Here is a 25,804-nt window from a genome sequence, read left to right on the forward strand (position 1 = left end):
TTGAGAGATTTGATATTAAATCTATGTTTCCCAGTAACGTGTATTTAATTTTGTATTCTCTTCAGGAGAATAATTTCTGAGATCATTGTTTCTAATATACAAACATGAAGAAATGCAAAGGAGAAAACCTAGTACAATAATAACAAGAATTTTATAATTCATACCACTGTAAACTAGATTGATTGTATGTGCCCTGCAGATAATTACTTAATGAGATGCTTAATAGAAGCTCTAAATTGCCTTATAGGTTCTGAAGTTATATTAACAACAGGCTGTCTCACTGAAAGTACCCTAAATTTACAATTAAAAAATGTAAAATATCCAACTATTATTTTTCATTTGCTACATTTAATTAAACTTTGAAAGGTAACACATTAAGTCATTACATGGTTTTTTTAAAAAAATATTATAGCAATATTAAAATTGGAAACATCAATTATGGTCATGTTATGAAGAGCTCGCCAGAGGTTATCAACAGAATATAGTGCTGTTTATTCGATTTGAGATTTTTATCAAGAAAACTCCACACATTCTTTTTGATGGAACAATACATAGTTCATTCTGTACCTATTCTGAAAATTGCCTTCCAAAAGGTGGTCCTGAAGATTACAGAGATCATAATCATTTCCTTTGAGTGGAAGGAAGTAATGGAGCTGTTCGTTTTCTTCTGTGCTGTGGCAATCTCTTCAACGTGCCCCTCTTAGTTCTCCCATCGCTTTTGTCCTAAATACAAGACTGTTCAAGCTTTTAAAGAGGGCTCCCCCTTCCTAATCCCCATCCAGAAGCAACATTCCTCAGTTCAGCAGACAGTAGAAAGTGGAGGGAATGGATTTTGCTTGCTGACAACAAGCTTCTGATGCTGATGTGATATATAGCCCTTAATATGACCCTAGTTTGGGAAGAAAAACCAACAAGCATCAGCCTGGTAAATATAGAATAATATATTTCTTGGGTTTCAATATTTATTTAACTATGTATATTTTTCAATGTATGCCATTTTTAAAAGAGTAATTACAGATTAAAGCAATATTATGCACAGGCACATGTTGTGCGAGGTTGTGTGATTAAGACACTAGATAATTTGAATAAGGCACGTACAGGGCACCGGGCTAATGTATGGTGAATTGAGTGAGAGTAGGTAACGTAAGTAAAATTATAAGATTAACAGATTATTTTGCATTAATATTCAAGCAGGAAACTGTATGAATATACAGAGTATATTGCAAACAAAGTTAAGACATATTCTGAATTAATGCTCCTTTTCCTGGTCTTTAATAATGTCATTATCCCATCACCCATCCCCAAAAAACAGATTCTCTTGTTTTGCACATGTGTCTCAGGAGAAAGATAATCCCAAACCGGATCCTCAACTCACAAACCAGAAATTACAAATTATTCCATTACTCCCAACATAGGCCCAAATTACCTCCAATTGAAGAACTGCTGTTCTAAGTCAACTTGGCATCCTCCAGATTACCCAAATATAAACACGTGTATTTATAAAGTTAAATCCCAGAATTCCAAATCAAGATGATCTTTCAACATGCTAGATAAGTATTTGGGCAGCTAAAATTCAATACTGGTTGGAAGGCACCAGACCTAGAAAGGGGCACTAAAAGGTATCAAGCAGGTATAAAGGAATTACTTTTTTTTTGAATCAACATTGTTATATAATTATTTCCATACATCATTGCTGCTGATACCATGGATATCTATTTTCCCTGAATCTGTTGCCTTCCAGCTGTACCAAAACCATGAATTTCTGAATTCTCTGCCAGCTTGGCCACTGATTAAGGTGGCTGGGAATTTTGGGATCCGTTACCTCAGTGAAGCCCAAAGGCACAAGGCTGATGTACTCTCATCCTAAAACAGAACCTGGGAAAGCTGACAATGTTCCTCTGACTATAAGCTAGTTTTTAATATACCATTAATACAATGCTGGAAAAATATGTAATGGAGAAAAAAACTTGTCCAATCCCATTGTCCATTGAGTAACCATTTGTCCTTTAATGCTTATGAATATACAGAGTACGTTCACTGTATATAAAAGTAGGATTCAGAGACGTTAATGTTATAGTACGGTAAGTCTACAACAACAGCACATGTTGTTTTTATCCATGCCATGTTATGAATGCCAACACTTACCATGTAAATGAGATTAGCCAAAATGCACTGGACTTCATCAATATCAACATCAGTGACTTTCATGAATTTCAGGGCAACCAGAAAGGCATCTAGAGATAGCTGGTGAGTTTTAAGTAACAAATATCTGAAGGAAAGGAGAAAAAAACATCCCAGTCACTATTACTGATAGTAATTCCAACCTAGTCTATGCCTCAACCTCCAGATCTATGCCCTCGCTACCTTCTCAATATTTCTGTGAATGGAACCATCTACATATCTTACTTTTCTGAGAAAAGATTTTGCCACGTACTCTGGTGGATCCAGCCAAATTTCATTTTGGTTACGACTTGTGCTGTATGGTTATGGGCAGGCTGCCGGAAGACTTTGTCCGGCAGCCTGCCCATAACCATAGAAAACACTCCTAGAGCGGCCGCTGCTGGAAGAATCAGAAGCCGGGTTCCGGAGTTTGGAAGCCGGAGAAGAAGTTTTGCTCGGAGCTCGCTGCCGGCTGCAAAGACAGCTGGCCCAGGGCATGGTGAGGCTGGGAGGCATGTGAGCTGGGGGCAGAGCAGGCGCTCGCGCAACCCCCCTCTTCAGCCGGACAGAGCTCCATGCACTGATATAGGGGGTATCCCAAATGTGCCAAGCCGTGGGAGCTGGGGGGCAGGCAGAGCGCCATATGGCTTGGCGCCTTAGGGATACTCCCTAGGTCAGTGAATGGTGCTCTGCCCGGCTGGAGGGGGGGGTTGCCGGGTGGCTGCTGGTGAGCATGGTCACCTCATGGCTCCTTTGCCCCTGAGGCTGTGCCCGGCTCTTCGGGAGCCCGCTTGCAAGGGAGCAGCCGCCCGGCAACCCCAAAACAATAAGCCCTCCCCCTCTAATAAGCCCAAGGCCATATTTTGTGGGTCTAAAAAATATAAGACCCTGTCATATTTTCGGGGAAACACAGTATAGTGTGTGTTTGTATATATGCTTGCATGTATGTGTAAATGTACACACACGTACACACAAACACGCATGCAACCTTTAACTGGGCGAAACAGTGCATCATAGGGAAAAACCGTTCCAGCAAGGTACCTCATAGGGGCTAACTTCTAGAATGTGAGAACCCATTATTGCCATGGGAATGAAATTTTGGAAAGTTCTTGCCGTGTCAGCACAACTGAGCTGCTGTTCAGGGCCACTGCTCTGCTGCCATGGTTACCTGATCCTCATTTACAACATTCCCTGACACCTTCCCACAAGTCAATGGGAAAGCCTGAGAAGTTTGCAGGGAGAAAGTCAATGGGGATCATGTGATCATGGCTGCTGACAGAAACGGACTTGCATTCTCCGTTTTGATAAGGAAATATATGAGGATGACCCAATGGATATGAGTTGTCTAATTAGTCCCTAATACAGTGTTTCTCAACCTTGGTAACTTGAAGATGTCTGGACTTCAACTCCCAGAATTCCCCAGCCAGCTTTCGCTGGCTGGGGAATTCTGGGAGTTGAAGTCCAGACATCTTCAAGTTGCCAAGGTTGAGAAACACTGCCCTAATATTTGGTTAATCCCAAATATGTGGAACCAAACTGCCCCATTATTACTTTATTTGGGGAATGAAAGAGAATCTTGATATTTTACTAATAGATTAGGGTTAATCCAAATAAGCCAGTCTGCTTATTCCAGAATAATTCAGCTCACATAAAGCATTATTTCTATTACTAGCTATAAATGCTGAATCAAAACAGAATATAAAATTCATATAAATCAAACAATTCTCTTTATACCCTTAATATGACTTTTCTCGGCTGGTCTGTATAGTTACTACAGTCGGAAAAGATAGCTTTCCGATTCCCATCTCAGATGGGAACCTCTCTTTTTTTAAAAAATGCAGAGGGACAGTATTTTTCTTGCCAGATAGTTAAAACAACAGGCAAGTCTCTGAAAATCTAAAATATGGCATCTTACATTAAAAAAAATAGATTCCAGATGCTTCTGGCAAACATATTACTGATTAAAAGATTTTCCAAGCAGAAATTTCCATTTAGGAAGATGGTCAGAGGTTCTTTGCTCAACAAGTGTAAACTCAAAAAGTACTCCTTACAATAAAGAGTAAATACATAATATATAGATAGTTGTTGACTTACAATAGTTCATTTAGTGACTGTTCAATATTACAATGGCACTAAAAGTGACTTATGACTGTTTTTCACACTTACACCATTGCAACATCCCCATGTGCGTGGGAATGGCAATTGGCATTTGACTCATATTTATGACTGTTGCAGTGTCCTGAGATCATGTGACCAACCTTTTGCAACCTTCTGGCAAGCAAAATCAATGGTGACTTGGTGGTGCGGTGGTTAGTGTGTAGTACTGCAGGCTATGTCTGCTGACTGCCAGCTGACTGCAATTTGGCAGTTCAAATCTCAACAGACTCAAGGTTGACTCAGCCTTCCATCCTTCCGAGGTGTGTAAAATGAGGACCCAAATTGTTGGGGGCAATAGGCTGACTCTGTAAACCGCTTAGAGAGGGCTGCAAAGCACTATGAAGCCGTATATAAGTCTAAATGCTATTGCTACTGCTAATGGGGAAGCCAGGTTCATTAAACTGTGTTACTAATGTAACATCTGCAGTGATTCACTTAACATCTGTGGCCAGAAAGTGGGACAAAACTCACTTAACAAATATCAAATATCAGAAATTGCTGGTCAACTGTGGTCATAAGTCGAGGACTACCTCTAATTCTCGTTGATCTGACTTTTTCCCTATTATAACATCATATTGTACACAGTTAATGACTCCTTAGCCATGCCAAGCAATATAAATGAAACTCTTACACTTTCTTGAAGAGGTTTCTGTAGGTGATGATTTTCAGCTTCTCAAGAATAAGGAAGATACCGCAGCGAATGAAAAACGTCTCATGTTTTGCCAGAGCATCGTTTAATAAAAGAAGGTTCCCTTCACTAAAAGAATTTTAAAAATAAAGATTTTGAACATTCCCAAAAATTCACAATGACTGTATCTACATATAAGTTGGGTTGCATAATCACGTGATGAGTGATGAGCAACAAGTAACTTCATAGGAAGCCATCTATTTATTTGACTTTTCCAGTATCTTGTCATTTCCCCCACAGTCAAGAGGAAGAGTAAACTAAAACTCTGTTTCACTTTAACCTGACATATTATTATGGGGAAATATGATTTTATTTTATTTTATTTTATTACATTTATATGCCGCCCTTTTCCCCAAGGGGACTCAGGGCGGCTCACAATTCAAATCAGGGGAAGGGGGTACAGACAAAAAATAAAAAACGGAACATAACAATACATAATTTAAAAACACACAGCAGTCATACCATTCGAGGGGGGGGGCAACAGCTCTTTAGCCCCAGGCCTGTCGGAACAGCCAGGTTTTAAGGGCTTTGCGGAAGGCCTGGAGGGTGGTGAGGGTTCGAATCTCCACAGGGAGCTCGTTCCAGAGGGTCGGAGCAGCCACAGAGAAGGCTCTCCTCTGGGTAGTCGCCAGTCGGCATTGGCCGGCGGATGGAATTCGGAGGAGGCCTAATCTGTGGGATCTAATCGGTCTAGTGGAGGTAATTGGCAGCAGGCAATATGGAATTCTAATCTAACAGTCCAAGAGTTATAGTCTTGTTCAATCTTTTCTGGTTTATTCAGAGGTGTTATCTTAATTAACTAACTATCATTACTGATAGGTAGTCGGTCAATTACTTTTTCCCACCTTGATCCTCCTACATTAAACGCAGGGGTGTCAAACTGGCAAATTGTGGGCCGGATGCCCACTCTGCAAAGGCAAAAACCGTTGTGATACATCACGTGACATGATCGAGTTTGACACCCGTGCTATAAAGGCATCAAAACTCTTTCATAACCTAATGAAGCATCATTACTTCACACTACAGACTATTAATAATTTTCCATCGCAAGCAACTGTCCTCCTACAAGAAGGAGAAATACAACAGATACAGCATTCAATTGCCTGGAAAGGGCATGTTAACTTAGAACCAGCAACAAGCATGATATTCTTCAGAAAGAAGACCAGAAATAAATTAACAACCAGTTTACAAAAACCAGAACAAATCAGTAAATTAACATTCCAGTTTATATGAAAGAAGAGATCTAGTCAAAGTAAAACATAATTTTACTTTGTTCTTCCTCCTGGTTTCATGGAGGAGAAATGAGAAAGTCCACAAATCATGACTTTGCCTGGGATGTTTCTGCTTGTACATATCACACTAAACCAATATTTGGAGATAGCAATATTGAGCAAATCGATTGGAAACGTTTTGGATTCTGGGATCTACTTTGCAAAGGGTGAGACTGCAATGGCAGGGCATTAGTATAAAGCAAGCAGTTACAGCTCAAATGTGGTTATGGTTGGGATGTTCCATTTATTTTCTGAGGAGAGGAGAATATTCGTTTAATCTGCATTGCAACTTTTTCATTATTTCATTATATTACTATGAAACTAGGGACTAAAAGAGCATTTTTTAAATATAATAGTAAAGCAACATTCAACAGCTTGTTATCTACATTGTAAGAAAAATAGTTTGCAGTCTTACTACACTAATAGGATTAGAAGTATGCATTTCCATAAATGAAACTTACCTCACAGCTTGTGTAACTTCTGCAAACTGCATGAGGTCATACTTTTTTAAAAGCTGGATCATTGGCATATGGCCCTGAAAATCCAAGCATAATTTTAAACTCAATGCCAAAAATTAGAAACACCAATAATCAGTTTTTTACCTAAAGCTATAAACAGTCATGAGTTGTTCTGCTAATTATCATCATAGCTAATCTCCTAGCACAAAAGACATTGTTTCTGGCTGCCTACTACCCACATAATATCCAGATGTAGCAAGGATCCTAATGGGATCCCAAACTGGGTCAAGTTAGACCAAAGTCATATCTCTAAAGTGTCCTACAGAACAGCATTAACAGAAAGACTAATTCTGAATGTAGCAAAAAAAAATCTATTGACAGGAATCGCTTTCCATTGGATCTGGAGTTGGGAGTTTTCCATTTAGCAAAAGGTACCAAAGAACTGCTCTTTCTCCTCTTCCTGTGCTCTGAAACTTGAACTACAGTTCCTGCCTCATGAAGAAGTCATCACTTTATTCTTAAGTGCTTGCAACAGAAGTTCCAACTAAGCAGCTCAGGAAATTTGTTAATGATTCTGGCTCTCTGGAATCCAGGCTGCCATTCCCAAACCACGTACGATGGCATACTAATCCAGTTTCACGTTTTCCTTGACTACCTGGAGCTACAAAACAAAAAAGCTATGTAACAAGTGTACAGCTAACAATTTTATATGCCTAAAAAGTTAAAGGTTCCCAAGGCACATATGTGCTAGTCATTCCCGACTTGGGGGGGGGGGGGGGGCTGTTGCTTATCTCAATTTCAAAGCCGAAGAGCCAGTGCTGTCCGAAGACATCTCCGTGGTCATGTGGCTGGCATGACTAAATGCCGAAGATGCATGGGACACTGTTATCTTCCCACCAAAAATGGTTCCTATTTTTCTACATGCATTTTTACATGCTTTTGAACTGCTAGGTTGGCGAAAGCTGGGACAAGTAACAGGAGCTCACTCCGTTATGCGGCGCTAGGGATTTGAGCCGCCGAACTACCGACCTTTCTGATTGACAAGCGTGACATCTTAGCCACTAAGTCACCTATTTTGTATGCCTTGGGAGGCCCAAATCTTACATGGCTTCTTCCATAAACTGTACTTATGATGGGCAACTCCATAAATCTCTGGCCAAAAAAGGGCTCATTCCCCAATTCTTTACTAAGTATCAGAACATACTTTAAGACCAAAATTTCTAATCTGCTGGTACCTGACTTGATATCCATCAAAACACCTATCATCATTTTCACATTAACATTCTTTTTCATTTAAACAAGGTAGGGAAAGAATTCTTTTCAACCCCTTTACCTGAAGTAGCCTTAGGAAGCACTAGTAGTTTTGTCTGGGTAATGAATTAACAAGTTGCAACTGTATTTCTGTTCTGTCCTTAAACTTCATTTCTGTTTGTGTATATGTGAGCTGCATCTACTCAACTCTGGATCGCATGATGATGAAGGAGGAGGGAAGTGGGCCTAGAGGAGTGGAGTCAGTAGCATTCAGCGCCATGTCCTAGAAGCCTTCCCATGTAGTTGTTGTTTTTTCTACAGTTCCAAGGCAGCCCTGGACCATTTCTAAACGCTATCTTTCTTCTGACTTCTAAATTTGTCCCCTTCTGTGTGGTTTTTATAGAGTCATTCTGTTGCCAAACAAATAGACCTCAGAAACAGTCCTGAGCGCTTTATATAATTTCTTTCAAACAGTTCACTGGGTTGGCAAGAATAAATAGGAACCCCAGCTTGCTACAAAGCAAAGTGCCAGCTTCTTCCATTACATTGAATGAACTCCAAACAGAGCTCTAGTCTTTCTTTTAAAAATTGGACAGTTGCCAGTCCAAGCTTTGCAGAAACGTGTTCACCTGGCCAGAAAAAAGACAAACCTTAAATAGAAGATAGAATGGATGAAAGGAGCAGGCCAACAGCTAATTTGAGAATATCCAGGACACATTCTTATAATTCCGATTTTTTACATTATTCATCAAAGTTCGGAATCTCTCCTGGGGGAAGACTGATACATTCAAATGCCACTCACCAGTAACATTTTCACTGGCAGCAAATAAATCAATATCATCCGTTTGTTTTTCTGACAAGACCGGTGACAGTGCTCAAAGGCAAAAGACAGATACTCTTCAGCTGCAAGAAGACAAAGAGGAGGCACACCATAACTCATCAGCATAGACCAAGAGCAAGTACTGGGCTTAAAAATAGTAGAAAAATCAGGAGAATCCACAACATGTTGGATCTTCTAAACAATAACAGTAAAAAATCCACAACATGTTGGATCTTCTAAACAATAACAGGAAATAATGTTCCCTCCACACATACTTTAATGAAATTAGTAATGTATCTAGTTCAATAATTTGTACTAACAATGAATTAAGGTGAGTTTATCCATAATCATTTTTTAGCAATCTTTTCAAATGTGGCTCCATAGCCAGTGCTCTGGAAGATTGCATATATCTTATTACAGTGTAAAATCTAGCTCTTCAACATGTATGTTTTTATATCAAAGCAAAAATAAAATCAAATGAGATTTTAGTATACATTATGTACATTAAGAGTATCTCAGTGTTGGCCATTTTAAGAGGGAGAACTTCCAATTCCCAGAATTCCCCAGCCAGCATGCATTAGAGAGAAAAACCATAATGATTATTCTCAATAGTGGTTTGTACAAATACTCAAGTTTAATAGAACGTTCTCCCTAATCATACTTAGTCCTGAATTTTACTACATCAGTTTTCTGAAGAGCAACAAATGTCAATCTCACGATTGTCAGAAAAGTGAGCACTGTCTTGTTTTCAAAATGTTTAAAGTAGAAGGGAACGCTTAGTTTTTAATCAACCTAATTAACGAGTTTGATTTAACCTGAAACAGACCATTTCATTTTTCCCACACTCTACTTTTAACTCTGGAAATAAGAAACAAAAATCAGAAGGCACACCTCAAAACATTAGAATATAAAATAATTTTATGCTTCTGAATTTGATGTTAAGACTGCTTTATAGTATAATCACCGAAAGAACCTCACATGTTCCTCTTTCCTTCTATAGATATTCATCTCTCAGATTAGAAATTAATTGTGATCAATGTAGTAGCATCAGTAGCATCAATGAAAGCTAATATTAATTCAACATATATGACTAGTGAAAATATCAGTGTACAAATACTAGCTAGAGACAAATGGATGGAAGGAATATCAAAATGGGAAAGGAAGTAGAAAAATCAGGAACATCCACAACATGTTGGACCTTCTAAATAATAGAAATGATGTTCCCTCCACAGTTTAACAAAATTAGCAATTTAATTTCAATAATTTGTACTGACAATAAATTAAGGTGAGTTTATCCGCAGTCATATATCTGTAACCTGCAGTATTCTTACGATACTGGGATCAGACATATCAAACCAACTTTTTAAATGTATTAATATACAGACGTTCATAGCAAAAAAAAACCATCAATTATATTAATATGATAAATACCTTGTTTAAAATCACTATCAAACATGGCCTTCCTTCCAACATAGTACCTGTATGTAACTCTTTGTGCCATGCTATATTCATCTTTAAGGTTTGAGCTATCAATTGCTCTTATCAATGGTTTACATAGGTGAAGTTTATTGATCTGGAAAGAGCAACATTGTTAGCAGAGGGGAAGTTACATGTGTGATAACAATCTTGAGTTAAAAAGAAAGAATTCATGATAAGATTTTCCAAGTTCCTGTCATACCTTAAAATATATTTTAAATAGTTGATTTACCAGGAACAACATGCCCCACTTTTTTGAATCCTCAATGCTGGCTCGACTGTAACAAATATTACAAAAATGATCAAAATACTTTTTTAGCCTTAAACACACATATTAGGCTTTAAGCCACATTCCTAAACAAGTATTTTTGCATACAAAAATCATAACCAAGGTCTTTACTAACATCATAATCCTCTTTACACATATTCAGAAACATTCTACTGAGCTAATCAGATCTAATGTGGCATATATAAGAGTCACTTTATAGGGAGATGAGACGCGTAAAAATTTAATAAATAAAATCATAATAAATAATATAAATATTATGAAGGCCAGTTTTAATTGTGATATTTATCAATGAATTAATATTTACATTAATTTTCAACCCTACAAATTCAAATTTTAACACTGAGGAAACTTTGTCTTAAGAAAAATAACCTCTGCTTTAGGAAAATATGGTTAATAATTTGCTATAATAAAGCACTCAAAGAATTCCTAATTCAACCTTATGGGCAATTTCACAATTGTCTTCCAAGTCAAGGAATACTGACATATAACAAGCCTACGTACCAGTTTACAAGGTATAAAAACTGTAATCTACATTTCCAACAATTTAACCTAGGACTAAGGATCTACTCACGTGTCACTTGCACATACACGGAAACAGCTCATAAGAAGTTCAGCTGCTTTTTCCAACATATCACCAACTTTGCCTTTGCCTTTCTTTGCTAGTTGTTGATCAGCCTATCATGATACAGTGAAATGCAATCACACTTAAGCCTTCCACTCACTAAGTTGGGACAGAATACATACACTCAGAGTGAACAAATACCTTTGTGAACATGTTTCAGGCCAAGACCAGAGCATCTCCATTTGTTACCCAGTCCCTCCCAATCTCTTCCATTCCTTCAGCATCTATTAATTTTGGCCCAAGCAGTAATACTTACACTGTTGGCAAAAATTCGAAGATCAAGTGCCACTGCATACATAATATGTAAAGCCCTGGCAAATGAAAATTCAACACAGGGTTAATTTTGCAAACAGTGAAAAATAATCTGCTGCATACTTTTAAACATAGCAACAAAACATCTTTTATTCTTATTATTGTAACATGGACAATGAAAGTTTACAGTTTCTAAGGAGTTCCTTTAATTTCTCCAAATATTCAGGAACATGGAAAAAGCACACCAATAACTAAGCCCACATTTACCCAGGACAAATGAGGCCTTCAGAGATTTCATGGCTGTTTCAAATCCATTTTTAGTATTTATTGAGGATAGTCATTTGGCTAAAAATTATAGCAAAGTCTAGCTTAATGCAAATAAAATCAAATGTTGATTTAGTTGTCTTTCTAGCCTTCTTTTATCTCCATGCCATTCTTTATGTATGACAAACTGCTATTTTTGGTCCACCAAGAGATCGCTTTGCTTCTGTTTTTGTTCTAAGTTGCGGAACATTTGAGATATTAGCAATAGCAATAGCAGTTAGACTTATATACCGCTTCATAGGGCTTTCAGCCCTCTCTAAGCAGTTTACAGAGCCAGCATATTGCCCCCAACAACAATCCGGGTCCTCATTTTACCCACCTCGGAAGGATGGAAGGCTGAGTCAACCCTGAGCCGGTGAGATTTGAACCGCCGAACTGCAGACCTGCAGTCAGCTGAAGTAGCCTGCAGTGCTGCATTTAACGACTGCGCCACCTCGGCTCTTATTAAAATGGGTTATCCCTTGTCTTCCTCTACCTACGTCAAATGGAATATTTCTCATCAGGCCAGTTCATTTATATTTTAATATATAGATTTATGTTAATCAGGTACTTACCAGTTTTCTTCTTTGTGTGCTTGAAAAGCTCTCAGGAAAGATGTAGAGAATATAAGGAAATTTGATGAAACGTGATTCATTTTAAAAAATCATGGAATTTGGTGACCCAGCTCTAAGTGTGAACCCACAACTTAACACCGATATAAAAAGCCAAATATAATGTCCATGGTTTAATATGGACGTTCACAGGATGTGGATGACAGAAGCCACACACACTTTGAACAGAAGAGGCCACAACTATTAAAGGTAAAGGTTCCCCTTGCACATATGTGCTACTCGTTCCCGACTTTAGAGGGCGGTGCTCATCTCCGTTTCAAAGCCGAACAAACAACGCTGTCCGAAGACATCTCCGTGGTCATGTGGCCGGCATGACAAAATACTGTTCCCTTCCCACCAAAGGTGTTCCCAGTTTTCTACTTGCATTTTTTACATGCTTTCGAATTGCTAGGTTGGCAGAAGCTGGGACAAGTAACGGGAGCTCACTCCATTATGTGACTCTAGGGATTCGAACCACCGAACTGCCGACCTTTCTGATCGAAAAGCTCAGCATCTTAGCTATTACAACATGCTAATTACCAAATGTTAACATCCTCCTTATCTAGAAATGTAAATCCATTGACTATAAAAGCCAGGCATGAAGATTTACATTGGGTGTAAAGCCAGAATTTTTTCAGCATTTACATCCAATTACAGTATAGTTGACCCTGTTAATAATATAGATAGAGCCTGAGTTTAAGTAGTAGATCAAACATTTACTTGGTCCTTAACCCAACATTGGTAATTCTGTAGTTTGTGCTGAAAGCTTAACTCCAAATTCCACTGCAGATTTTCAAACGAGCAAATGGTAAAGGATATTGTACTACCACTGTTTGGCATTTGTATGCTTCTACAAAGTCATGGTTGGCAACTGCGTAAGTACATCTATTTTTAAAAAATGAAACATGAATTTTAAATAATAACCAAAACTAAGCTGGCTTATATTCTCTTTACTTCTATTTAATAAATCCTAAACACGTTTTTCATTAGTAAATCCAATTGTACTTCTTGCTTCTTAGTATATTTATCCTGTAATTTAAATATCACACTTCTTAAATGGCAACAAATTAATAATAGTCAATTTCATTTGCTAAAGAGGGTAGTTGAGTAGAATGCTTACTTCTGATATAGTTAGAATGTTTTATTTTTCTACTTCAAAATTTTTCAGGTACAATTCTATGCAAATATTCATTTTTATGGAATAACTGGGTTTAAAAAAACCTATTCTTTTGCCCCATTTCAGCCACTTTTACACTTTCAGAATAATTGCTAAGATGATGTTTTTAGTGCAAGGTTCTATTTGTGACTACTTGAAATACTTGAATGGGACATCTTGTCTCACCCAGTTTTACCTTAAATGAGCAGCAAACATCTCATCATAAGGTGGTTCCAGCACTTGTTGACATTTTTCTTCTGGAGATGAAAGCTAGTTATAAAATAGACCAAAAGGAAAATGAGGCCTTGTTACCATAAAATAGTTTGACAAAAACCATGACGCTTTAGAAGTACAACTTAGCTGCCTTTGGCTTTTTCTTTCATAGCAGCTGAAACAAATAATAATAATAATAACTTTGTAAGCATACCACCTGGCCACATTTAATTTTTAAGAAGTTTTGAAGATATTTACAGAGTCGTCGTTCTTTCAATCAATGATATATAGTATGGGAGAGAGGAATCACTGGAATTAGATTCAAGAGTGACTAAGGTTCACATTTTATAACAAGGATAAATTATACTTGCAACTCAAAAAAGGAAAAAAATGAACTCAGAAAGCAAATGGTTTCAAAAGTTTAAGGTACAATGATCATGAGAAACCAAATCCTTGCATGGGGCAGCATTTAATCTAAAAGCTGGCTATTAAAAAGACAGTACAATATACTGATTTTAGAATCACAGAATTCTGTAGTACGAACCACAAAGATTATTTATTCCAATCTTTTGAAATGTATAGAAAAATGAGTTAAACCCTCTTTCAGAGGTGGATGCCCAACCTTTTCTTAAAAAGATGGCAAACCAGTTCTGTAGGAAGACTGTTGAATACACCTTTTACATTGAGCAAGCACAAGGAGATACCTCCTTGTCATTAAAACATAAGTAAACATTGCAGTAGCTTTTAGGCATGGAATTCACAATGAATCAACAGTTCAAACTGTATTTTAAAGTATTTTCCCTGGCTCTAATTATGGCTATCTGACAATCCTATATATTTCTATTCAGGAATAAATATGTCATGTTTCTTTATGAGTTCAGCAGAACTTCAATAAATTTACAGGATTGCAGTCTAAATGTGTTACCTGCAGTCTAGGATTTGCAACATGAGGATGTTTAAATGACACTAATTCTGCACAAAATAATCCATCTCTGCCATCAATAGATTCTAGTACCTATGAAAGAAAACCATGTAAATTTAGTATTAGAGGACCAATAAGAAAACTGTATCAACTCTTGCTAGTTTTGATTAGAACCATCATGGTGCCCAGCAGTAGGGAGTAACATGTGACCTTCCAGATATTGCTGAATAGTTCTCACCACTGGTATTTGGAACTGGAGTCTATGAACATCTGGAAATTACATGCTGTACATACAATTTTTATACTTATGGAGAACCCCCCATAATCAGGAAGGAATAGAGCTGGGCCTTTCTACAAGTCTCATTTCTTAGTAACTAAAAATAGCAAAAATAGCAATGAAATAAGAAAAAGATATGACTAATTTAAAGTGATTTTTAAAGTAATCTCATGCAATTATTGAAGGCAAAATGCTTCTACTATTTCCCTGTACATTCAACAGAGCATTATTGGATTTGGAAGTTAGATTAGAAGAATTTTTCAAAGTATACTAAAATGAATGACTAATAGCAGATGATTCTTTTTTCAAATTAGACTTATCAATTACCTGCTGCAAGTATTGATTGATACTGATATGTGCCATTGAAAGAGTACTGCGTAAAATTAAGTGGATGCTTTAACCTGAAAAACAGCAGACATTAGTACAATAAAAATAATAGTACAAAAGTTAGCCAAAAGGGGCTCAAAAATCCCAGCTAGTCTCAAATCTTTTAGCACAATATTGGGGGGGGGGGAAATATCACTTACTGTATTTATATAATTTCACTGCTGCTACTACTTTTTCAAGAATAATTCCAACTCCCATCCCCTAAGGCCTATCCAACTGGAATCTTTAAATGTGATTTAAATCTATGAATTGGACTGTTTTCTCCCTCTCTTCCATCCAGAGGGCTGCACATTACTTTTCTCTGGCAGCCATTAATAATTAGTTGGAAGCAGACTTATTAGTAACAGTTCCTTGCCTTTAGGATGCCCATCATTTAAGCACTTATTTAAGGGATGTTTTCTCTTCCTAAAATTGACCCCCTAGAAGCCAGCCTCCTTCAGCACATAAAAGTTGAGATTCTCTCATGAATACGTGTAGGTCTCAGCTGTGATACTACAAATTATTCTTTAAATAAAGCCATTTGTAGATCAAAATTGATTTTTTAAATTAGTTGATCAACTGAGAAAAGCTGTATTTACTCCACATGAAGTCATTCGATTAATTCAATTGTTCTTTTTTAGCCCGGCGATGCTCCATGGCAGAAAAACAGAAAAGGATAAAATCTTTGTAGAAAAGCTAAACTTAAAAGTTTCAGGGGCTGCTTTTGCTATCAGGTTCGAGGAAGGATTAAGGGCGGGCTGGCAGATGGCATTGAAACACAGCTCCCATCGGTGATTGGAAGCAAAGCCGATGTGCAACTGACCTGAGTGGCACTAATAACACATTGATCACGGTTGTTCGTGGCTGCGAGAGCTAATCAGCCGCGAAAGCAAAAAAGAGACCCTCTGCACATGCATCAAAGCAAGATTTAATACGAGAAAAAGACGGAACCTTCTGGAACATGAGGACCAACACGTTTATTGCAGTAGAGCAAAAGCTTCGCAGGAAAATAATCTCGATTTCCGGAATCAATAACTGAGCCTTCACCAACAACTACGATGTGCGGTACGCATGCGCACAACTCTCCTATTGGCTGCCCTATTTCTTCCAGCGCTGCCTACCAGGAGGCCGATTCCTGAACTACGTCACTGCTGGGTCACCCTGCAGATAGGCGAGCCAAGCAGAGCAGCTGTCGGGGTCCTCTATCGCGGATTGGCCGATTCCGGTTTAATGTTCCGCCTATTCCCAGTCCCTACAGTGGAAGCGACTCCTCGGCACTAATCCAACGGAACGAGAAGGGCGTGGCGATGCAAATGATGGGGTGGGGGCTCGGAGAAAGCAATGAGCGAAAGTATAAAAAAAATCCGGCGCCCGCTAGAGGGCAGCAAAGGGGTATAATGACCTGGAGTGTTTTTCAGTCCATATTTCTAGTATTAGTTTTTTCTCATATCTCCAACTTAAAAGCCCAATATGGACACCTTACTTTTTGCTTGCGCTATCCGTTTGGTCAGCTAATTTCAATGCATAATTTACGGATTGAACCAGAAATAAATTTATTTGCGTTTAGAGTAAACCTGTTGTCATTTAAGGGAATATATAGTTCTGATTTTTCATGCAGTTCTCAATTTTCCTAAGGAGACGAAGACAAAAATAAAGTCCGTCAAGAGGAAAAAGCCTGCAAAAGTCTAATTTAACCACAAGCCATTTGTTAGGATTGCACGCCTAACTTTGGCTACCAACAAGGCAGCGCAATTTTAGGCAGATTCTGTGCAGGCTGATGAGTGGATCGGCGCTATAACTAGCGAGGAGGAAGATCCTATTGGAGGAATCAATCAGAATAGAGTTAGAAGGGACCTTCGAGGTCTTCAAGTCCAACCCCCGCTTCTCAAGTCTGTTGTGCTGTTCAGACGACGAAATGGACTCTTGAGTCTGCGAGAACATCTCCCTCGGGCGAGAGGCGAAGGAGCCATTTTGAGACGCGCCTCGAGGAAGGGCCCGGGGCTCAGCCAGCAAGAAAGAATCGCTCTGGTTGCGGCCGCGGTTTGCCCTGCAGCTCTCGGGTGAAATCAGCGCGGCGCTTCTGGAACTTGTGAGCAAACTGTGCCGGTCCCACGAGAAGTCTTCTACCTGTACTGTTGTTCATTTGTAAGACACCCAAGAGCCCAAATTGGAAGATGGATGGATCTTCCTTTGAAAAACCTTTTGCTTTTATAATAGAGTGGTCCAGTGCCGTTCGATTAAATTGATTGATTGCCATCAAGTCTTTTCAATTCCTGAAGACCCCGTAGATTTTTCTCCATGAGGATCTATCCCAGTTTGTTCTTGCAAGCCTCCCAACGGTGAATGATGAATTATCGTGTTTGTAACTAAAGCTAAGTACCTTGCTACTGGTCATCCGCTTTTACTCTTTCCTTTCATTTTCCCCAGCATTAGAGAGCCTTTTCCAAAGAACTACCGTAGATCTTTGCATAATGTGTCTGAAATGGGATGTGAGCCTGGTCATTTGTGTTTCGAGTGAGAACTGGAGTTGATTTCTTGATGACCCATCCGTGGTATTCTAAGAATATAATATAATTATATTAACTTAAATATGTTAGAAGTCTAGAGATTCTCAGTCATCCAGGTCATGGTTGTCCCAAAGTTGCTTTTTCAGGAGGCAACTGGACTTTCTTGGTTTTTCTTTTTTCTTTTAAAGACTAAATATGTTAGATTTTAGTTAGACTTTGTGGCTTAGTATTTAACTAAGTTTTTATTTAGGCTTCGTGATATCTTTCAGATATTGATTTTCTGTAGCCACAGGTACATATGGTCACTCTAGCTTTGACAACCTAGATAGGTATCTGCCAAAATACTATGCAATACTTTTAAAGTCTAAAAAGTATCCTGTCTGGCTTTGAATCTTGAAATCCTAAAAAATTGTGTCTATTAATCTCACCTATATATAAACCTCTACATCAACTGGAAGAATTCTTCTACTCAATAGAAGAATTGAATTGATACTTTCATTATCAGATGAGTGTACATAGGATTGGAGTCAACTTGATGTGAGAGTAAAACCATAATGTCTTGTCCAGGTTTTCTCATGTATATTCCCTTGCAGTAAAAGGATATTAGCCTTTGAATGTCATCCAGACTGGATGACTGGAACATTTTCACATAACTATACAATGCTCCTGTATAGTATTCTGTCCTTTCCAACTTCAACATTTAGATCTGTTCATTTATTTGTGCCATTTCTGTGTCACTGACTTCCAAACTCACCAGATGGTTTACAGAATTATACAAAATCATAAAAATATAGTAATACTACCACCACCATTAATAAAATCTGGCATCCCATAGCAACTTCCTTCCTTCGCTTCACCCATTAAAGTTTCTGCTTTTGCATTCCATGGTGCACTTTTTATATTGTAAACATTTCCCTACTGTTATTTAATGTGATTTTTGAAGATTCACAACTTTCACTGCTATTATACTTTCCATATGAATCTGAGTAATTTTTAACTCTGAAAGTGTTCTTTATTTTTACAGGACTTTGTACCAAGGTTAGTACATATGTTACAATTGTGCTGGCATGCAAACAAAAGCTACATCTGGGCTTCTTCCTGCAGTGCAAACACTCCTAGCCTTGTGACTAGGGTCATTATTGCTTGTCATGCAGATTACAGCCTAGGAGAGTTGTCAAAGTACAATAATAAAGGGAAGATGTTTGGCATCGAGCCTAAATTACATCAGAACCTTGGAGCCATTTGGAAACTGAGACAGTCTATTTGCTGAAATGTGACATTCTTGAACCTTCCTTCATTTTATTTATTTAGTGTATTTGTGGATATTCCCTCTGTTTAATGAGTATTTGAAAATAAGCAACATGAAGAAAAATTAGAATCAATTAAATTCTTTGCTTTAGTTTCTAATACCACTAAGCTCAACACTTTAGGACACAAAATATATGTTTGTGTTTGACACGGGAAGCTTTTAGTATCCATGAGTCTTTGCTGTGCTTTACCTCTTTGTTACAACCTGCAATAAAAATGTAGCTACTTTTATTACAAGGGCAGTTTGGAGTCTTTTCTTTAGTGTACCTATTATTTGGTAGGAATTGTTTTTTGTTTACAGCTCACTGAAAAAAATGAATTGAAGTAAAACTTGAAAAAAATTGATCAAAGTAAAACCTGCTAAGGAAAAAATAATATTTTAGTATGAATAATTAACACTCAAATATCTCTGGGCTATAGATTAGAAATTCTCTCTCTCAGAAGATAACACATCTCTGTTTCTAGGTTTTCTAAATCTTTAATAAGGCATCATGTATTTGCCTATATGCTGCTCCTTTCCTCTTCTTCCTTTTGATGTTTGACAAAAAAAATGTACATAACAAACCCAGGGGTGTATTCTCATGGTGAATTATATAAATTTCCTGCTACAGGAAGAATGATTACATGAAGACATTTCTATACATATTTTCTTTGTAGTGTATTCCGATGTGATCAGCAGGTCTTAAGTAATTATTGGGAAGGCTGATGTTTTTAAGCTTTTTGCCTCATTCGCTGATAACTATTGCTTCTTTAAAAATGTTGCTCAATATGAGTAATTGCATCCATAGATTAAACCATGGGTCGTCAACCTGGTCCCTACCGCCCACTATTGGGTGTTTCGGGATTCCAAGTGGGCGGTAGGGACTTTGGAGGTTAAAACCTCCTTTTGAGCGAGTGGGCAGGCGCGAGTGCACACATCCATAAACCAACGTGCGCCTGCACGCAAACAAGCAAACACGTGGGAAGAGGAAGGGGAGGAGTGGAAACTGATAGCAGGGACAGGCAGATATGTTTTGTTATCTTATAAAATAAAGGGGAGCAGAGCAGTTGCAAAATAGGAGAAATAAAAGTTATAGGCAGAAGAGAATTGTTGTTGGCTAATAATAATAAGTGGGCTAACTAGCTCAGCCTTACTTTTGTACATTGCCCTAAGGAAGGTTAAAAAAAAGGAGATAAAAAGGAAAAGATAAAAAAAAATAACAAAAAAGGGAAGAAAAATAGAGAAAAGGGAATAAAATAAAGGACGAGAGTAAGCAGTGTTTAGTCTGGCTCATAAATTAAGTTTTGTTATCTTATAAAATAAAAGAAAGAAATAAGTAAAGGAAGAAGGAGAAAATAAAAAGGAAAAAGAGATCCTTGATATAGTGAAATACTATAAGAAAGGTAAAGAAGAAGAAGGCAGGAAAAGGAATTTTGTTTTGATGGCGGCACTTAATAAAAATTGGCACCTAATACAGCATTGTTTTTGGTGTTTGTAATGAAAGGGAAAAGAGGGGAAAAAGCACTGTGTGGAGTGCAGATCAAAACGTAAGAGTAAAAGTAGTTGTTAAATTGTGAAACAAATTTAGAACCCATGTCTGAAAAAAAGAAATATGCTCATGTTCCGCATTTGCACAAAAACTGGTGGGCAGCAGTCACTGGAGGCAGGGGAGGCGGGGCCTCAACAGTCTCCTGAGGAAAAGGAAACAATTTTTAAAATAATTAAAAAGGCCAAGGTAGTTGCTGCCAGTCACAGTGACTTTGAGTCTGCTTAGTGTTAACTGTAGGAGGAGGCTAGAGAACTATGGGCCTCCTTTGCATAATGAATTTTTCGCCTTTTAAAAGTTAACCAAGGGTTAAAAAGCAAAAAATTACTTATGCAAATGAGGCACGTGATTCTCCCGCCTCCTCCTGCAAAGGGCACTTTGTGTAGAGGCTATTTTAAAACATTTAAGCAGAGTCATCCAGGTGGTGACTCTAGTAGCAACTATCCTAGCCTGCCTGGCCCTGGCTAGACCAAATCTTGCATTTTTGACGCAGCTGGAAGGTATGTGGGTCAGAGGGAGGGGGCAGGGGGAGAGGAATTCAATTTATTTGTAATGTAAGTAATTGTAATTTGTTTTTATTGTGTGTGTGTGTGTTTTTTTTTTTTTTACCCGCCCCTGCTGGCGCGCGGTCTGGCACATCTATTTTTATTTTTTATTTTTTAAAGCCATGCTACCTCGGGGCACCATAGAGCAAAACATGTCCTGGTTTGTGGCCGGCGGCATACACTTTAAAGTGCCAGCATGCCGCCCAGCCACAAACCAGGACATGTTTCGCTGAATGGCGGCCAAGCTGGCTGGCAAAGTGCATGCCTGCTCGGCCGCCATTCAGTGAAACATGTCCTGGTTTGTGGCCGGGCAGCATGCACTTCAAAGTGCCGGCATGCCTTCCGGGCCGGCCATTCAGCGGGACATGCTGAATGGCCAGCCCGGAAGGCATGCTGGCACTTTAAAGTGCCGGCCTGGCCGCCATCAGCAAAACATGTTTCACTGAATGGCCGCTGAGCCGGCATGCACTTTAAAGTTCCTGCATGCCTTCTGGGCCGGCCATTCAGCGCTCGCACCCAGCGCTCGCACACCCACTGGACGGCGCCGGGGAGGAGAGGAACCGTGCGGGTCCCACTGCTGATGGTACGGGCTGAGGGTTGGCCGGCTGGGGGTGGGCTGCTGCCGAGGCCTCCAGCCTTGCAATCCTGGGTGGGGAAGGCGGAAGTTCACTCCGGAGCTGCGGAAGACCATTGCACCAGGAGGCCTCCGCCCCGGGGATCCCCCACTCCCCCCATTCGGATCACCCCCAAATCCAAAGGAGCCTGGGCGGGTTGCGTTGCATTGCATTGCATCGCTTGCATTGCACGGCATAGCATCGAGTTGCGTGTTTTGCTCACCTTTCCAGCCAGGGGTGCAGGCCAGGGAAGACGGGGTTTGGGGGCACGGAGGAGGAAGGGGCGATCTCCCCTTCCGTCTGACTGTTCCGCTGCAGAGCTCCTCCCAGGGGAGGCAGCGAGTGCGTTGATCCCTGTTTGCAAGACCAGCCCTCCACCTTCTTGTCCCGTTGGGAAGGGAGGGTGGGAGAACAGAAGGGGCAGGCTGGCCTCGCCGCTGGCATTTCCCCTATTCCCCTCTCCCAATATAGGTGCAGAGAAAGAACCAGGCTTCAGAAAGGAAAGGATATTTTTAATAATTTTCTTTATCTGAATATGATTTCCCATTGAGGAAAAGGGGAGTTTTAATTCCCCACCAGTAAAAAAAAAGTTTAGTCTTTGAAGGGCCCTTGTGTGACATCTGCCTCTGTGTGTGTGTGTGTGTGTGTGTGTGTGTGTGTGTGTGTCTGTGACATCAGTGCCTCACCAACCATAAACCTCACCGCACGTCACTGGTGGGCGGTAAGAAAATTTTTCCATCAAGAAAGATCCATTAGTGGGCGGTAGGTAGAAAAAGGTTGACTACCACTGGATTAAACCATATCTTGGTTATCATTGGAGTACAGGTAATCCTCGATTTACAATCACAATTGAGCCCAAAAGTGAGACATTTGTTAAGGGAGTTTTGCCGCATTTTATAATCTTTCTTGTCAGAGTTGTTAAGTGAATCACTGCCATTGGTAAGTTAGTAACATGGTTGTTAAGTCAATCTAGTTTTCCCATTGACTTTGCTTATCAGAAGGTTTCAACATGATGATCACATGACCTTGGGACACAGTAACAGTCATAAATACAAACCAGTTGCCAAGCATCTGAATTTTGAAACATGATCATGGGGATGTGGCAAATATTGTAACTGAAAAACAGTAATAAGTCATATTTTTCAGTGACGTCGTAACTTTGAATAGTCACTACATGAACTATTGTTAAGTTGAGGACTACTTGTACTGACTTGAAGTATCAAAAGCAACTTCTATCTGCTTGCAACTATGACTGAGCATGTTCATTTAATACTATATTAAATATAGATTCACAAAATATAAATTCTTTAAATGGAGGAGTTAAAAATGATGCAAGTATGTTCAAAATGCTACTGCTTTTTAAACACATCCATGGACAATTCACACCAATGACAATGAGCTATTTCCTTTTGGGGTAAGAACATTTACCACAGTACAGAAAATAAGTAAGAAAAGTACAATGGTTAAAGCTGTGAGATAAAAGGAGAGGGAGGAAATATAGCTAAATATAATTTATACCAATGTTTGTTCACTACACTTCTCCTTATAACATTATTCTGTTAGGCACCTATACATTTTTATACACATGTGAAACAGACTGCAGTTGCCCTATAAGCAAACTATATTTTAACATTTCTTCACTCTATCTACATTTTCCAACATTCTTATAGCAGTTATGACTTTTGCAGTATTTGTTTCTTGGACACTAACACATACAGCATTCATTTAAATTCCATTATTCAACATATCGTTATATTCCCTTGTAAATATCTACAATAATTCTCTCAGCATTCCCTCACTTATTTCATACCAAATCACTGTATCATTTTCATTTTTAACCCATTAGCTCTATTAATTTAATAAGATCATGATTGTAGCATAAAAAGTAGAGTCAATTAATTCTAGATCAGTAGCTCCTGTTAATATTCTCTATCGTATATGCAGCTTAATGCACATTTATGTTTGTTTAGGAGTGTGACATTAAGTTGTTGCACATTGGTGCTACCTTTACAAATCAGAGCTAGAAAGGAACTTTCAAAACTGAATTGCAATATTGTAGAATTTAATAAATGGAAGAAATGCTTGAAGATTACTGATGGAATGGTTTTTTATATCTAATGATGTGTTTCAATGGGATTGTGGTTCTAGTTCATGTAATGTCTGAAGATTTGATTTTACAATTCATTTTATATTTCAAAAGGATTTTCTGTAGATTTCCTGTTGCACAAAGCCACTGCCATCTCAGAAAGACAAAGCATTTTGTTTAAAAGCAAACTAGTTTGAAATATAATATTAGAAGAGAATGTAATATTACAATTACCATTGTTCTGTACCTATGTAGAGAAATCCAGTTTGCCTAGTAATTATATGGCAACAACTTAAATTGTGCCAACAGCAAATCATCTGTTAAATATAACCTCCAATGACTTTACCAAGTAGGGATTAAGTATATAAACATCATAATTTAGTAACCAAGTAAGTTGGTAAGACTGTAGAGTTGCCTCACCACATCTCATTCATTTAAACATATTTAAAAAAATATTTACTTTCAATTCAGAAACTCTTGTAGGGCAAGTTGTTGCATGCTCATCTGGCATTTCTCAACATTACTGTGTTTCCTAGAGATAAAGTAACTCCTCTTAACTTCAATAAATCTAATTAATGTTACTCCAATTTTTATATTATCTGCCTTCAATTTAGCCTGTCCCCTATAGCAGGAACAAATTTCTCAGCTCAAACTCTGTTTTCTTATTCTAAATTATTACTATTTTAGTATTTAATACAATAGAGGATATCAATAATGGAGAATATTTGTAGCTCCAAGTTGAAATGTACTTTGAGCTTGGTTGTTTCCTTGCAGATGTTTCATTACCCAAACTAGGTGACATCAGTGCTAGGAAGAATTCCTTATCAGAAACTCTACTTTTCTACTGTCATTCTGATTCCTATACTTCCTGCTTCCTGAGGAATTCTAACATTAAGGAATCCCTGCATTGATGGCTGGTTTCATAAGTTCTCACCACTGATACTGGATGGGAGCTCTGTATCTGAACTGCTTAATGATTTCTCAATGAACCTAACTCCTTGAAGCTTGGAAGACATTTCCAACATTCATGGCCAAACATTTTGGCTTATATTAGATTTATATAAAACAGTGCATTGATATATAAACATAATTTCACAAAATTGTCCCCCCTTTTGAATATAACACGAGATTTGGCATTAGTACATCCATCAATCCAGCCTGGAAATGATGCCTTAGAAGTGACAAGTCATTGTCAATCAGCTTAATCGTAACAAAAGACCTGGCTGTCAGGCCTGCAGCCGGTTCCTTTTGGGATCTTTGGCCTGTCACATTTCTATTCTACTATGCTGTTTCATTAGTGGGGAATTGGGAGGGGGAATAGTAAGGAGTAGAATGTGATGTTGCCAAAATAAAATTCCTTTCTAGAATCCAAGGTCATCCTTTGTCTCTGCACCTCTGCACCTGACCGGAAATGGATGGGTGGCACGTGGAGGATTGGACCATGTGATGGACTTATGGGTGTGAGGGCAAGATCTTTAACTTTCAACTGGGTGGGGAAAACCGGGAAGCTTTCAGATTTGGGTTTTTTCAGATGTGCCAACATGACTCTCTTAATAAATTGGAACTTTGAGCAATACTTTGCCTTGGACTCTGATTTAATTTTGGATGTTATTTGGAACCCTGACACTGGCCGTGGTAGAAAACTGCATTCACCAGCTACAATGTCATATAATTGGGGTAAGTCTAAAACCAATCTCTGTGTTTTGGTGGAGTAAGGTAATGCCTAACCTTTTGCAGAGAGGATGAGATACGTTCCTCAGCTACATTTTTTCCCCTTAGAACAAACATCCATTTTATCTGAATTCATTGATTTTCTTTCTGACCAGTCATGATAAGGATCAGAAGGACCCAGCCAATAGCTTCCTCATCACACCTTGGTGGCCTCATAGCTATAGTTCATCCTGTTTCTTTAGTCCATCAAAGGTA

At 38.5% G+C, this 25,804-nt stretch overlaps 1 protein-coding gene and 1 long non-coding RNA gene across 3 annotated transcripts; one reads left to right on the top strand and one right to left on the bottom strand.

Moving 5' to 3' along the window:
- Positions 1-22: 22 nt before the first annotated feature.
- On the bottom strand, positions 23-16,378 carry PCID2 (PCI domain containing 2). Of its 2 annotated transcripts, none has more exons than XM_087726638.1 (15): positions 16,244-16,378; positions 15,254-15,327; positions 14,653-14,742; positions 13,711-13,784; positions 13,176-13,243; positions 12,323-12,362; positions 11,449-11,503; positions 11,142-11,245; positions 10,484-10,559; positions 10,237-10,378; positions 8,788-8,888; positions 6,738-6,811; positions 4,949-5,074; positions 2,146-2,269; positions 23-889 (listed from the first exon to the last, which is right to left on the bottom strand). In XM_087726638.1, exons 2-15 carry the CDS (start codon positions 15,287-15,289, stop codon positions 800-802), a joined length of 1,200 nt encoding a protein of 399 aa, XP_087582764.1. In that variant the 5' UTR covers positions 15,290-15,327; positions 16,244-16,378; the 3' UTR covers positions 23-799. The 2 variants fall into 2 exon arrangements, with proteins under 2 accessions (XP_087582764.1, XP_087582765.1); XM_087726639.1 differs by lacking the exon at positions 16,244-16,378 and adding an exon at positions 15,892-16,217.
- A 320-nt stretch (positions 16,379-16,698) lies between these two features.
- On the top strand, positions 16,699-19,344 carry LOC148043278 (uncharacterized). Its single transcript, XR_015698194.1, has 2 exons — positions 16,699-17,631; positions 18,824-19,344. It is a non-coding gene; the product is annotated as an uncharacterized LOC148043278 (long non-coding RNA).
- The last annotated feature ends 6,460 nt before the right edge of the window (positions 19,345-25,804 follow it).

The sequence above is a fragment of the Thamnophis sirtalis genome, unplaced genomic scaffold (assembly GCF_051295495.1).
Source record: "Thamnophis sirtalis isolate CommonGarterSnake01/CBP01778 unplaced genomic scaffold, rThaSir2_p1.2 scaffold_12, whole genome shotgun sequence".
In the NCBI taxonomy this organism is placed as follows: Eukaryota; Metazoa; Chordata; class Lepidosauria; order Squamata; family Natricidae; genus Thamnophis; species Thamnophis sirtalis.

What these genes read in the sequence shown, in the direction of transcription:
- PCID2 (XM_087726638.1), bottom strand. Translation starts at nt 15,289, where the DNA reads ATGGCACATATCAGTATCAATCAATACTTGCAGCAG. An exon ending in TCAATCAATACTTGCAGCAG is followed by an intron (nt 14,743 to 15,253) that starts GTAATTGATAAG and finishes TTTCTTTCATAG; the next exon opens with GTACTAGAATCTATTGATGG. An exon ending in TTCGAATTTTTGCCAACAGT is followed by an intron (nt 11,246 to 11,448) that starts GTAAGTATTACT and finishes GTATCATGATAG; the next exon opens with GCTGATCAACAACTAGCAAA.